The 14,998-nt window shown below is 37.8% G+C and overlaps 1 protein-coding gene across 1 annotated transcript; it reads right to left on the bottom strand.

The window, feature by feature from the left end:
* Positions 1 to 354: 354 nt before the first annotated feature.
* On the bottom strand, positions 355 to 780 carry LOC106870673 (uncharacterized). Its single transcript, XM_014916822.1, has one exon. It carries the CDS (start codon positions 778 to 780, stop codon positions 355 to 357), a length of 426 nt encoding a protein of 141 aa, XP_014772308.1.
* Positions 781 to 14,998: the final 14,218 nt, after the last annotated feature.

Consider the following 14,998-nt stretch of genomic DNA (forward strand, 5'->3'; position numbering starts at 1 on the left):
ATATATATATATATATATATATATACATACATACATATAGATATATTTAGATATGTATATGTGTATGTAGGTTTCTATGTACATACACATATGTGCATGTGTGTGTGTATACACGTAATATACACACATGTAAGCAATATATAAACATATATATATATATATATATATATATATAGATACACATAAACATGCACACATACAAACACCCACACACACGCTCAAACACACACACACAAACACACACACACACACATGCACACATACACACACACACATATATATATATTGTTTAGCTTTGTTTTGATAGCATCCTTTATTGAGTTAAATACTTTTATTCTCTTTGATATTTCAGCATCAATTTTTCAGTGCATAATCACTGTGTTGCCGAAGTAGACGTACCTTCTCGATTTCATTGCTTTCCACCTCTATTCGCCTTTGAGCTACGTTATCCGACAGCATATAGTTTGTTTGTATGTGGCTCATTTTATGATCTACTGCTAAGCTTTGAGTGTCCATTTTTGTCAGCATAATCTCCAGCTGGTCTGTTTTCAACGGTAAGTACAACGTTATCTGAAAATGGAGGCGGAGTGTTTCTTGCTCAACACTGATGTTCTCGCTACCTGTGCAGTCAATGTCTTTTATGACTATTTCTAGACATGTGGTAAAGAGCTTCGAAGAGATGGTATCTCCTTGCTTGACACCGTTCTCAATTGGGACCTTTAATGGTGATGATGGCAGAGCTATATCTGTTGTGCCTCCAGAGTTGTCATCTCTGAGCATTTTGATACATTACGCCTCGACATTTTGCATTTCCAGAGATTTCAACACTGCGTTCATCTTGACGCTATCAAAGGCCTTTTCGTAATCAACAAATACAATACACACGCGAAACTTGTATTCGTTCGGTCACTGTATGAGCTGTGTTACAATGAATATGTGATCTATCGTACTATAGTTCTAACAGAAACCTACTTGCTCTTTCGGTTGTTGGTCGTCGAGGTGTTTTGATGGTATGTTGACCATGACTTTTGTAAACAGTTTATAGAGGTGAGACAAGAGGTATATGGGGCGATAGTTTTTATAGATATTTTTTATTACCCTTCTTAAGAAGCAGGATAGTATGACTCTTTCCACGGTGAAGGTATTTTACCCTCTTTCAGATAGCTAGACAATACCATGCGCGCCAGATTCATCAATAGCACCGTCCTACCTGCGCTCTTATACGCAAGTAAGACGTGGGCTACTACGGAGAGAATAGAACATCGATTTGCTACGACACAAAGGACAATGATGGAAAGATCCATGCTAGGAATATCCTCATCAGAGCATATTCGAAATGAAATCATTCGAGAACCGAGCGGTGTGAATGATGTGATCACAAAGTACCAAAAGCAAAAGTGCTGCTGGGCGGGAAAATTCGCAATGTTCACACACAACAAGTTGACCCGTGCAGTTGCCGTGTGATATCCAAAAGATTGGGAAATACCGTTTGTAAGGCCTTCACAACGATGGAAGACCTAGTTAAGTTCTAGTTAAGCAGTTTGGGTCAAGATGGTAAAGAATGGTGCAATCAAAACAGAACTGGAAGCGCATTGTATTCAGCGGCGTATGACGGGACCTGATTGTTTGATCAATACTGTGATACTGCGATATATGTATATGTGTATTATGTATGCATAATAAAATATAATGAACTAGAAACAAACGGTCATCCGAAAATAGAAACATGGTTATAAACCGACTTTTTCTATCGAAAAGGATTTTTCATCCAATATTTACATACCATCATTTCTAACTTTATCTGCTTTGAGTTCAACCGTTATAAACGAATCATTTAATCTATATATATATATATATATATATAAATATATATATATAATTTAGAGAAAAACCACCATTAAACAATTCAATAATGAAGAATGTAATTCATACCCTCCAGAAAATAAATATATCATAAAAAGTTATTCTAAAAATCAATAAATTGCATAAAAGAATAACTTTTAAATGGTAAATGGTATAAAAATGACTACGCGTGTTTCGTGGCTACATTTTCAAATAGATAACTAATAAATCAAATTCGATTAATAATTAATATATATATATATATATATATATATATATATATATACGGTGATTCCACACAACGATGGTCTCTCAGCCCTCCAATACTTCCTTGACCGCCGCCCTGACCCCACACCTAGCACCCCTACCCTGCTTCGTCTGGCAGAACTCGTCCTCACCCTCAACTGCTTCACGTTCGCCGGAGATACCTACCAAGAGGAATCTGGGGTCGCGATGGGGACGAGAATGGGGCCTAATTACGCCAACCTCTTTGTTGGTTACATTGAGGCCCAAGTATTCTCCCAATTCTCCGGTCCGACCCCGGAACTATACGGTCGCTACATAGATGACTGTATAGGAGCCACCTCCCTCTCCCGCGAACAGCTCTGCCTTTTCATCTCCTTCCTCTCTAACTTCCACCCCGCTCTTGACTTTACTTCCACCATCTCTGACACCTCTGTCAACTTCCTCGACATCTCTCTTTCCATCAACCCCCCTCCAACTCTCTCACTACCTCCGCCTTCTTCAAACCCACTGACTCCCACCTCTACCTCAACTTCTCCTCCTCCCATCCATTCCACACCAAACGAGCCATCCCCTACTCCCAGTTCCTCCGCCTCCGACGTTTGTGCAGCCTGGACCAGGATTTCGAGACCCAGTCCCAGTATCTTGCTCGTCTGTTCATGCATCGAGGATACCCCTCCCACCTTGTCCAATCCGCCCTCGCCTGCGCTCGTCGAATCGACCGCACCACCGCCCTCACTCCTCCCCCACACCAATCCCCTAACCGTACCCCCTTCCCACTCCGTTTCCACCCTGCCACCCTACCCCTTCGTCGGAGGATCCTACGGGCCTTCCGTCGCCTCCAGCTCGATCCCACTACCCACCCCATTTTCCCCAACCCACCCCTATCCGCTTTCAAACGCGCCCGCAACCTACGCGATCTACTGGTCCGCAGTACCTTCTCCTCTTCCTCCCCACCCCCACCCGGCTCCTTCCCGTGCTCCAGATCCCGCTGTCACACCTGCCCCTTCATCACCAACACTACCTCTGTCACCGGATCGAACCTACAAACACTTCACATTCCACACAGTTTCACCTGCACCTCCTCCAACCTTATTTACTGCATCAAATGCACCCTATGCAACCAACTCTACGTGGGGCAGACGGGCCGCCGGCTGGCCGACCGTTTCACCGAACACCTAAGGGACGTTCGGCTAGGTTCGGACTCCCCTGTCGGCCGTCACTTCCAACTGCCCAACCACTCTCCCTCTAACATCTCCGTTTTTGGCCTCGCCCTGCACCATGGGTCCACTCCCTCGCGACTCCACTTGGAGCAACGCTACATTTTCAACCTTAATTCTTCTTTCCCCTTCGGACTCAACGCAGCCTTCTCTTCCTTATGACTCTCCCCTTTACGTCCCTGCAACACTTTACATAATTTTTTTTTAACCCCCCCCCCCCACCCCTCGTCCCCTTTACATTATATCCATTATTCTCTTGTTATTACACTTACTTTTTTCCACTTTTTATCTCACCACTACCTACACGCACACATACCCACACACCTTGCATATATACCGCCCACATACATATACCGCCCACATACATGACAAACATACATACGCGCCCTCACACACACATAGCCGAACGCACATATATACACACACACACCCATATATACGCGCACGCCTACATACACAGCCGCATACACATGCACACACATACACACAGGAGTGCACACACAAAATAACACACATACCTGGCACACATACGCACGCACACACATAAACACACACATACACACCCCTCACATACATAAAACCATACACACACACACACACATACACGACACACATACACATATACACACATGCACACATACACATATACACACATGCACACACACACCTCTCACATACACAATACTCACTCACATACATAACACACACGCACGCACGAAAACATACACAATATACACATACACGCACGCACAAAAAATATACACACACGCGCACACGGAAACACATACAGACACACATAAACACACACACACCCGTACCTAACACTCACAATCCCACACACACACGCACATCCACACATATACACACACACGCACACACCCACATACACACACACTTCTCACCAACACTACACACTCACACAGACACGCATACAATCATACACACATGGGCATAAACAACACACGCATATACAATAGCAAACGCACGCACACACACGTACACAGCAACGCACATACACACAAACACACACGCACGCACAGAAAACATACACATACACACACGCGCACATACAAAATACACACACACACGTACACGTACCTAACACCTACAACCCCACACAAACACGAACACACACACACCCAAATAACCACCTGTTGACCTTCTACCTACACTGTCTATAGCGTCCACTAACCAGTCCTGCTACTAATTTCTTCCACTACGTCATACACACACACACACACACACACACACACACACACAAACACACTAACAGATAAACCACCAAACCATGCACACACACACACACACACACACACACATACATACGCACACACACGTTCTGTTATCACACACACACTCGCAGACTTTTGCACACGCACAGATTCATCTCCCTTTTTCACTCTCCTATCTTAGAAAGAACTTTTCCCCCACCACCTCCTCTTCCGGCCTTTTCATAATGTAACCTCGTGGGCATCGGTACCATTTTCCTCTTTCTCCGTTCTTCCATTCTCCGAACTTTCCATCTTTCCGACGAAGGGCTACGCCCGAAACGTCATACACTCTCTCTTTCCTTTCCTGAGCGTCCATATCCATATCACGTCCTCACTTTGTTGTGTTTTTGTGTTTTTTTGTTATTGTTTTTTTGAACTATATATATATATATATATATATATATATATATTCAAAATGTAATGACATGTGAATCATTTGCAATTATTTTTCCTCCGTTTTCCTTTCTATTGGACTTTCTTCTGTTTCTGAAGAAGAGCTTTGCTCGAAACGTAAAAACCGCCTTTCTTTCCTTCCCTGAGCGTCTGCTAATACTTTACATGTACCACATCCTCGCGTTGTTGTTTTCTTTTGTGTTTGGTCTTCGTTTTGGTGGGATTTACTATTTTTCACATAAACACACACACACACACACACACACACACACACCCACACAAACATATATATATATATATATATATATGCATGCGTAGATGAATGGATGGATGCATACATGTATCTGATGATTCAAGCCGTCCTACACAATTCTACACCATATGATGTACTGAACCAAAAAACAAAAATCAGGGTACACACCATAGACATTTCTGAAATAACTTCGACGATAGGCCAGTTTGATCAGAACTGATTGAGGCCAAATTGCAATAACCACAGCAGCACCAGAGCATACCTCGATTTCAGATATTTCTATTTATAATTTTTTTTTCCTTTTGTTTTTCTTTTCAATTCTTCCATTATTTTCTAGGTTATATTTTAGTGCTTAATCGTTTGTTTGTGTAACATATATTTATGTGCAACACCTGCAGCTGAAATGCAGAATTCTCAATTCTAAATTGAAAAAAATATCCGTGTATATGTGTATGTGTATGTATATATATATGCATGTATGTATGTGTGTGTGGGGGGGGGGGGAACATAGTCGTAAGTATACGTCGGTATTCTTTGAATTAGCAGGAAACAGCTGCTTAGTACTCAATAATGACTTATACTGCTGATACGTACGGCTAACAACACAGGAAGAATTACGAGATAAAAGAATGAATAAAACGAACAGAGTCAAGATTACGAAATGGTATTGTTTGTGCTAAAGGACTGTTTAATTCAACGATGAATGTAACTCTGTCAACTTCTTTTTTTCAATCGTTGATAAAGTTATTCCACTGACAGAGACTAAATAAGCCTCCGAGAATTTTCGACTTCTTCCGTGAATATTCGTCTTTTTTTTGTTGTTGTTTTTTTGTTTTTTTACAGCGAATAATCTAATATATACTTGTATCTATCAGTAGGTACACAACAATGTGTCTATTTTGCGGATGTGAAGATACATAGTCAAATTTGATCTACATACATGCATACATACATACATACATACATATAGACAGCCAGCCAGACAGACAGATGAATTACGCGAAAGATAAATGGATGGATGGATGGACGGATATATGGTGGTTGTCTACTCCTTAAACAGAGTTTGACCACCTCCTGCACCTACACCTTAGCCCTTTCATGGCGTCTGATGTGGCTTTTTAAACCAGACAGTGTTTTGAAAAAAACACCCACACAGATTGCACCTCTGATTTGCACTACCAATACCTGCAAGTAAGTTCTGCTCATTGTGGATCCTAACATGTCTTTTAAGACCCCCATTGGATATATATATACATACATACATACATACATACATACATACATACATACATACCTATCCTTTTCTCTTCTAATCCAGGCACAAGGCTTGAAATTTTGGGGGAGGGGGCCAGTCGATTAGATCGACCCAGTACGCAACTGGTACTTAATTTATCGACCCCGAAAGGATGCAAGACAAAGTCGACTTCAGCAGAATTTGAACTCAAAACGTAAAGACAGACGAAATACTGCTAAGCATTTCGCCCGGCGTGCTAACGTTTTTGCCAGCTCGCCGCCTTACAATTCATATCGTTTACTGTTCGTCTGCTGATAGGTTCGGCAAATACATCACACAATACATATAAGAATTATTAATATCTTAGATGCAGTAAGTAATTTGCAAGGAGCTACGTAGGTTTCATGCCAAGAGAAAGTTAGATGTCGACATATTCCAGTAATCTTCAGGTTTACCCACAAGACGTTTTTTTCTTTTCTTTAAAAATAAAAAAAAATAAAAAACTTTATTTGAGAGTGAATATTTGTTTCGCTTGGAAGGGATGATAATATGCCCACAAATTATTTTTTCTTCTATTTGATGAAAACAATTTTTTCGATTTCAAAATGAACCAATTGTTGACGACACAAGAGTCATGGAGCACATTTTAAAATACTGTGTTACTACGCTTTAGGAATGGTCACTTGTCGCTTGAAGTCCATCCTCGTTCAGGGTGACTGTCGACCTTTCGAACGAATGAAAACATCATGAAAATTCCTGAACTGATCTTGGAGAACCATCACCGAACAATTGACGAACTTTTTATATGACTGGTGTGTCTCGGAGCTCCTCCCAACGAATTTTGAGTGAGGAATTGCGAATGAAAAGAGTTGCAGCAAAATTTGTGCCTCACTTGCTCACGGAAGATCAAAAGCAGTCACGACTGAATGTGTGTCGTGGACTGAAAGAACAGTTGGAAGTTGATCCAGACCTCTTTTCGAAGATCATCACTGGTGACGAAAGCTGGTACTACGGAATTTGCAGGTGTGGAAGAGGCGAAGAAAAAAATGACGGAGGCGTTAAAAGCATACCACTTTGCAAGAATTTTAGTTCTGCTTCGAACAGTGGAAAACGAATCTGGGCCGATGCATTGCTTCAAATGGAGGCGATATAAGTATAAACATGAAAACTAAGTGAATAAAATGATATTGTAAATTCCGGTTTCTTTTTGGTATCCCATGTGTACGTTCGTATGTATGCATGAATATGTATGTATGCATGCATGCATGCGTGTATGTATGTATATTAAACGTGACTTGTAAATAAACTAGTGAATTATTATTCCATGTCTGCATTAAATTTTTTCATTATTTTCCAAATGCTCCAAATAAAATACTTTTTGGGAAATTTCTATTGTTATTTATGAGTCTAGGAAACATTTCGAAATGCCTACAAGATTCACATTGAGAAAGTTAATGCAGTCTCACCCAAATGGTATGTATTCTTATTTTTCATATCACTCAGTTACATGTCTTTGCACTAAGCCGCCAAATTGCTTTCCCTTTTCTAACTCACCCTCCGGCCTTACATGCCTACACATGTAAACACTAAATAAATAATTTTCACAAGCGTTTTTTCCAATTAATACTTTGAGTGAATGTAAATGACATTTAATACATCTACTTCCAGTTACTAGTCATAATCTCCTGTCACCATATCTATTCTACAAGGCCAAGATCAGCAGGGTGTTAGATTTTCAACCGATTTTCGATGAATATCGAAGACTATTTACAAGTTGAATTTACGAATTTGTATCTGAAGTCTAGACTGAAAATAACGGAAAGAATGCCATACTCGAAGCTCTATGGCAAGTTTCTTCTCTTTTTTTTGCGCCATTATTACGGTGTGTTGCTGTAGTTAATGGTACTTCATGCTGTTTTATCTCAGACCACATCTGTATAGCCAAGCAAGCAGTGATACTCTTCATTCTAATTTTCTTTAAAGATTAATGTTATTTTACATTAGTTTTTCTTCTTTTTTTTTAAATATAAGTAATGGAGAAGTAAACAAGAAGTTTTATTGCTGTTAAACTATTGCATACATGTACATTCTTTGACAGATTGGAAAACATCTGGGTTCTTTTTTTTTTCTTTTTATTCAGTGAAAACATAATAGTGCTGATGTTTCGTAGGCACCTGTAGTTACTATATTGCGTTTTAAAAAGGTATTATTCGTAAATCAGTCATGTCTGTTAGTTCGACCTCCAAAATATTTCTGGTGTTACCTGAAGCCAAAAAGCAGAATCTAATTAATGAGATGTCACAAGTTATTCAAGCTGCAGCAACCGACACACACCACTGGTCTGCACACCTGTGCTTTGGATCAGATGTGGTTTTGCTGGGTGGTTACATTCAAATGAGCCTGGATTCTGACCTGAATTCTTGGTGACCAATCACCTTGATTAATGAGATTTAGTTGCTCTACTTCTTTCTCGGCTATTTACTGACGATAAGAGCCCTAATCTTCTAAAGATACTGACTTGTTTACGTCAGTATCGTTAAAGTTACATCTTGTTCTGATCTATTTAAATGAAGCGGCCTCAAACAATATACCAAGACGTAATTGTACTAAATAATATAACAATTATTTTTGTTAAGAAATTCGCCAAAAATAGAATCGATAAAATTATATGTATTAAAAAATAATGTATTACGAGCAAGCATAAGGTGGCGAGCTGACAGAACCGTTATCACGCCGGACAAAAGGCTTAGCGGTGTTTCGTCCGTTATTATGTTCTGAGTTCAAATATTGCTGAGGTCGATTTTGCCTTCTATCCTTTCGGGGTCGACAAATAAGTACCAGTTGAGCACTGAGGTCGCTGTAATCGACTTAACTCTCGCCCGAAATTGCTTGCCTAGTGCCAAAATTCAAAACCAATATTAAGAGCAAGCATACAGTATTCATAATATTTCATGTATTTAAGGCGGCGAGCTGGCAGAAACGTTAGCATACCAGGCTAAATGCTTAGTGGTATTTCGTCTGTCTTTACGTTCTGAGTTCAAATTCCGCCGAGGTCGACTTTGCCTTTCATCCTTTCGGGGTCGATAAATTAAGTACTAGATGCGTATTGGGGTCGATTTAATCGACTGGCCTCCTCCCTCAAAATTTCAGTGGTGACTGTTGATATTACAATGAAGTTAGCAAGATTTTTCGTAGTCATCCACACAAATCCTATAACCTCTTCAATTCACAAAACATTAATGTCAGTTATTCGTACATAGACAATATAGCATCTTCGATCAAACACTATCATTGCAAATCTCCCAACCTCTCCTCTAACACACACACAGTCATTATTTAAAGTATGATGCAATATGTAACAAGGATGGATCTTCGAATTACAGTTACAATCCATCTGATGACTTCCAAACTAATTCCGTTAACCCAGTTTCACTCACATAACTTACCGAAATGTCACGAAGTAGGATAGAACCTGAGACCAGGCGAAATAGAATCGAATCTGAGATTAGCAAATCGTTTTAAGGTTCACCTATGTTGTATCTCATTGGTTAAAAAGTTCACTTCAGAGTTTTGAAATTCCACGGTTTGGCATCTTGGGTTATTGTCTTATACCATTAGTACCGGTTGATTTGGCTGTTGAGCTAAAATGGATAGAGAGAATCCCTTTGGGTGGATTGCAGTTGTAATACAAAGGTAAGGCCTTCCTACACACTGTATCATAGTGATTCTGCCCGAAGATTACGTTAAACGTACAGATGGTTGTAGAATACTCAACCACTTACACGCTGATACAATAAATAAGTAGTTCGGTCGTTCGAATCACTGGATACTCGTAGTCGAAAACCGACGGAGTTTCATACACTTTATGTATGTGGTGGTGAATCTGCGTCGTTCCACAATGAAGATTCAGGTGTTTTATCAACTGAATTACTTGATCCCGAGTCAAGGTGTAATAGGCTGAGCTTTTCACAGACACGTGGTGTACCTTTAACGTAACTTTCAGGCAGAATCAACATATCAAAGCATGACAAAGCAGTACTTTTGAAATTATTCGATGGGCTTCTTTACAGTTACCGTCTACATAATTTCATTTTTAAAGTATAAGTCGACACGAAACTATAGAAAATGATATTTATCCAAGATGTCACGCAGTAGAAGCTAATTCTAGGCCTTACGCTAGCAAAGCAAAATTCTCAACCATTTAGCCATACTGCGCTTACATATGTATGTATATATACTATAAAACACGTTTTCTTATGCCTTTACATATCGGCTAAGAGAAACGGATGTAGATTTTTAAAAAAAACAATTGCATTGGTCTTGAATTAAATATTAAATTAGCATAAGAAAGGTATATTTGATCGAGTTTAGTTAAGCATATCGTATTCACCACGCTCTAAGTTGATGAACAAATTACTGTATTGGTAAGCAAACAGCTTGGGTGTAAACAAAGACTGTCAGACCAGGCAATGCGAGTACGTAATAAATGGTACACATATCTATAATTGAGTGACTGAAATGAAGTTCCTGTACATACTGCTAACGTAGTAAAGTCAATATGAGTAAAAAAAACACTGCCACAAATAAACGTGAGAAAGAAAGGAATAATGCAGGATCTAGAATCGTTATTGTGTTGCTTACACAATCAAAGCAATGCTTGGTTAGTGTGAGCTCGTGTAACTGTGTATGTATGTCTGAGAGAACAGATTTTATATCATTAACACCTTGCTCAGTAAAACATCTGTTACTTATTATCTGCTTCTTATAATGTGTAATTAACATTTGCATATTTAACATGGTTTTTATCGTTTTTCTCAGCAAAATGTCTATAGCTGGAATATTGTAATTATTTTCTCTGCTTTTATCGATTAGATTTTGTTTGTTTTCGTTAAAGATGTTGTTTGCAAACTATTTCAAACTGTTCTGAAGAGAAATACAATATTTCTTCACACATGTCTTACTGAAATCATAAGAATTAGAATCGCAGCCTTTGAAATCTCAGATGAGTTTTAAGGTCAACTAATAAATAGAAAAGAGTAAAATATTGATTAATGATGTGAAATAATGATAAGGAAGGTTAACTGGTGATTAATAAGCGAGATAATGGAAGAGGGGGAGAGATGCTACAGCATTAAACAAGTTGTTTTATAGTACTTAGTTCAGCTCCTTTATAATTCATGTTCAAATCTCACCAGTGTTAATAATGCCTTTCCTCATACTAGGTTGATAAATGGAGTATATGGTATGTATCAGACGTGATACTTTGCTCCTATGGGACACATTAGTTATTTGGTTAAAAATTTTGATACAAGTCCAACAAAATCAGGAGAGGTGGGGTAGATCGATTACATTGACCCCCATTGTTGAAATGGAACTTTATTTTATTGACCCCGAAAAGATGAAATGCAAACTCGACCCTGGGGGCATTCGAACTCAAAACGTAAAGTGGTAATTTGAAAGAATGATTTGGGCGCTGAATTTACCGGTCATCAAGCAGTCGGCCGTGAGGCTGACAAGGACTGTTCTATAGCTAGAATTGTAATATATCTATTGTCGAAACTCTTGATTCTCAACGACCCATCTAATTAAAAATATAATTAGTTAAACTACCATAACATTGAGAACTGATTTTATACAAGATAATTTCCACCCTCTAGGAAAACTACTGGCGACAGACTGGCGATCTACCCAAAGATTATTTCGTTCGTCTCTCAAATACCGAACTCCTCATAAACAGGAGAGAATTTGCAACACCGAGATTTGATGATGTATTTACTTAATTCCTTTGAGAACAAATTTGCTACATCATCATATTTCCGTTAGATTAACTTTCCACATATAACAATCCGGATTAGAGTAAAGATAATAACTTTTAAATCATATTTTCTTGTCCCATTTTAGTTACTGAGCTTAACTTAGCTATCTTAAACTGAGATAATTACACAAAATTATGTCAAATCATAAATTTGCGGTGAAACTATCAAACTATCAGATCTTATTTGTGTTATTTGGCTGGTTGAGCGTTTATTTCACATAGTCGGTTGTATTAGCAAGATTCTTCGGGCTGGTGACTGTGTGAGATATACGCTCAGCCAGCAGCATGTCTGTGGATTTTCTGTGGATAGGATCATGGTATTCTGAGCAACAGAATGTTATAAGCTAGAACTATGACCCACTTTATTAAATATTACTTTATCTTAAGCATTGTGTTCTTTTTTACTTTATTCATACAATTATTGTGCATGTAATAAACCTTGAAAACACATTACTACATAAGTATTGCTTCTAATCGTCGATCAGAATGAGTGAAGGCAAAATAATTTGAATATGGAAATACATACGTTTCCATTTTCGATGAATACTCATACATCATCAAATATAAACTACATGAAGTTGAGAATAAGTAAACTGGAAGGCATCATAATAATTAGTTACTATGATGTTCATTTTAGTGAGAACAACCATGTGATCGCACTGAAAGATAGATTCGGAATAAAAAGAAAACTCTCACGGATTAAAGAGAACTTTGAAGCTGAAATCTTCAAGATTTCTAGCACAGTGAGATTTTAAAATGCATATTAATTTCCAAAGGAAAACTGAAAACAAAATCTACACATTTTTAGATGAGACTGCAAAATTGCAAGCTCTTTATGAATAGTGTCATCCAAAACCTACCCAAACAACTATAACGTTAACTATAAAACAAATATAGTCATGGGACCTAAGTCAGATACGAGCGCGGAGTATTTAGCCAAGGGAAAAACCTATATAATTATAATCATTAAATGAGAATTTCACGACAAAACCAAGTACAGGTTAGAAAGTTTGCTAATAGTGAGACAGTTAGCAAACACATGAGAGACAATCTTAATGATAAACTTAGAAATACTACCAGATATAATTGTATTAGGGTAGTGATATCTGCATTTTTCACTTGATTCAATACAATCAAACGTTAAGCACCAATTTCGAAAATTCTTCCCTCCTGAGTCTTGAAATTTTGGATTAACACACGATAATTATAAAGGTGATGTCAGTATAATCATACACGTCAATAATTGCTGCTCTTCGACAGAAGTGAGACATTAAAAATCTACTTGATGTTTCAATGGGATAGTTTAAATTTTTCAAATTGAATTTAAATATTGATTTAACACATTTCACATAATGCTGTACAAATATTATGCTCTGGCTATTTCAAGCAACATAAACGAAGAAAAATTAGACAAAATAAGGAAAAAACAAATTAGTAATTTTAAAGAGTGAGGACTCAATATTCTAATGACTACAGCTGTAATAACAGTTAACTTCATAGACGTTAAATCTTAGGTCTCAACACATATAAACACAGGCAATACAGAAAACAACTAAAAGCACATTTACATTGACAAAAATTACTCATCTCACTGCCGTTAACTAATAAACCATTAAGTATTATAGCAAAGTATGGAAAAATAGTAGAAGTTAAAAAGAAAATTAAATTTAACTCAAAACCTGAACATAATGAACGTAGCTATAAACCTTCATCTAATGAAACAAAACCCAGAAAAAACTAGCAGTAATGTAATCTGATTCAACTTGCTGTACAACCTTGATGTAAAGTTCAATGCTGCGACGAATTTCTTAGACTTGATTCAGAAGCATTTTCCTTCAAGACATAAATATTACAAATTATTTGACCGGAAAACACAGTGAAAGACAAACGGAGCTTCATCGCATTCGTAGGTGCCCTAATCACTTAATAAGCTCAAGAACCCAGAAATAAAAAAGTTATATCCTTTTGGTAATTTCTGCAAAGTGGAATCCCTAATTTTTCATGCACTTAAGAGCCTAAATAAAATCTCAAAATGTTGGGTGCACCTCCAAAGGAGGATAAGTAAATAATAAGTCCATCTTTATACACATAGACAAAGGAAACACTACATCATAATCAACCTATATATGGTGTCTGAAATGTAAACTTTAATATCATCTTATATATGCTCAACTTGTGTATTTCAACTTGTGTATGCAGAAAACCACTTATTCCCTTGGTTGGATTTAGCAATGTCCACTCGACTGCAAGCATTCAGAGCAGGTCTTAGGTTTGTCAACAACAAATGAATCGTTGCCTGAATCTTAATTTTAATCCCAGAAGTCACCGAATCCTTGCTAAAAAAGAAAAAAACGTCATGGGCACCAGTTTTCTTTTTCCAACTAAGCCATAAAGAATAAATATGAATCGCTTTTATAGACCTACAGCAATCAATGTGAACCTCATCAAATACACCTGTGAATTACAATATGAAACCAAAGCCGTCATTGATGTTCCAACGAGCCATTTAGTTTTATATATTTGTAGCGTTAATTCCAGTCTAACCAATTATTGGATTCAGATAAATCAGTTAATTCTGTCGGGAAAAATCTACTGGGAGTTTCTGAGTATCATTTACACCCACCAAAAACCTAACTGTAAAATAATCCAAATAGTGAAAGTGAATATAGAATTCTAATTGAGAATATATGCATGTATGTATGTATGTATGTATGTATGTGTGTATGT

Source organism: Octopus bimaculoides, chromosome 1, assembly GCF_046866305.1.
Source record: "Octopus bimaculoides isolate indiv1 chromosome 1, ASM4686630v1, whole genome shotgun sequence".
Taxonomy (NCBI): Eukaryota; Metazoa; Mollusca; class Cephalopoda; order Octopoda; family Octopodidae; genus Octopus; species Octopus bimaculoides.

Excerpts from the sequence above, each read along its gene's own strand:
- LOC106870673 (XM_014916822.1), bottom strand. The coding sequence starts at position 780 with ATGCTCAGAGATGACAACTCTGGAGGCACAACAGATATAGCTCTGCCA.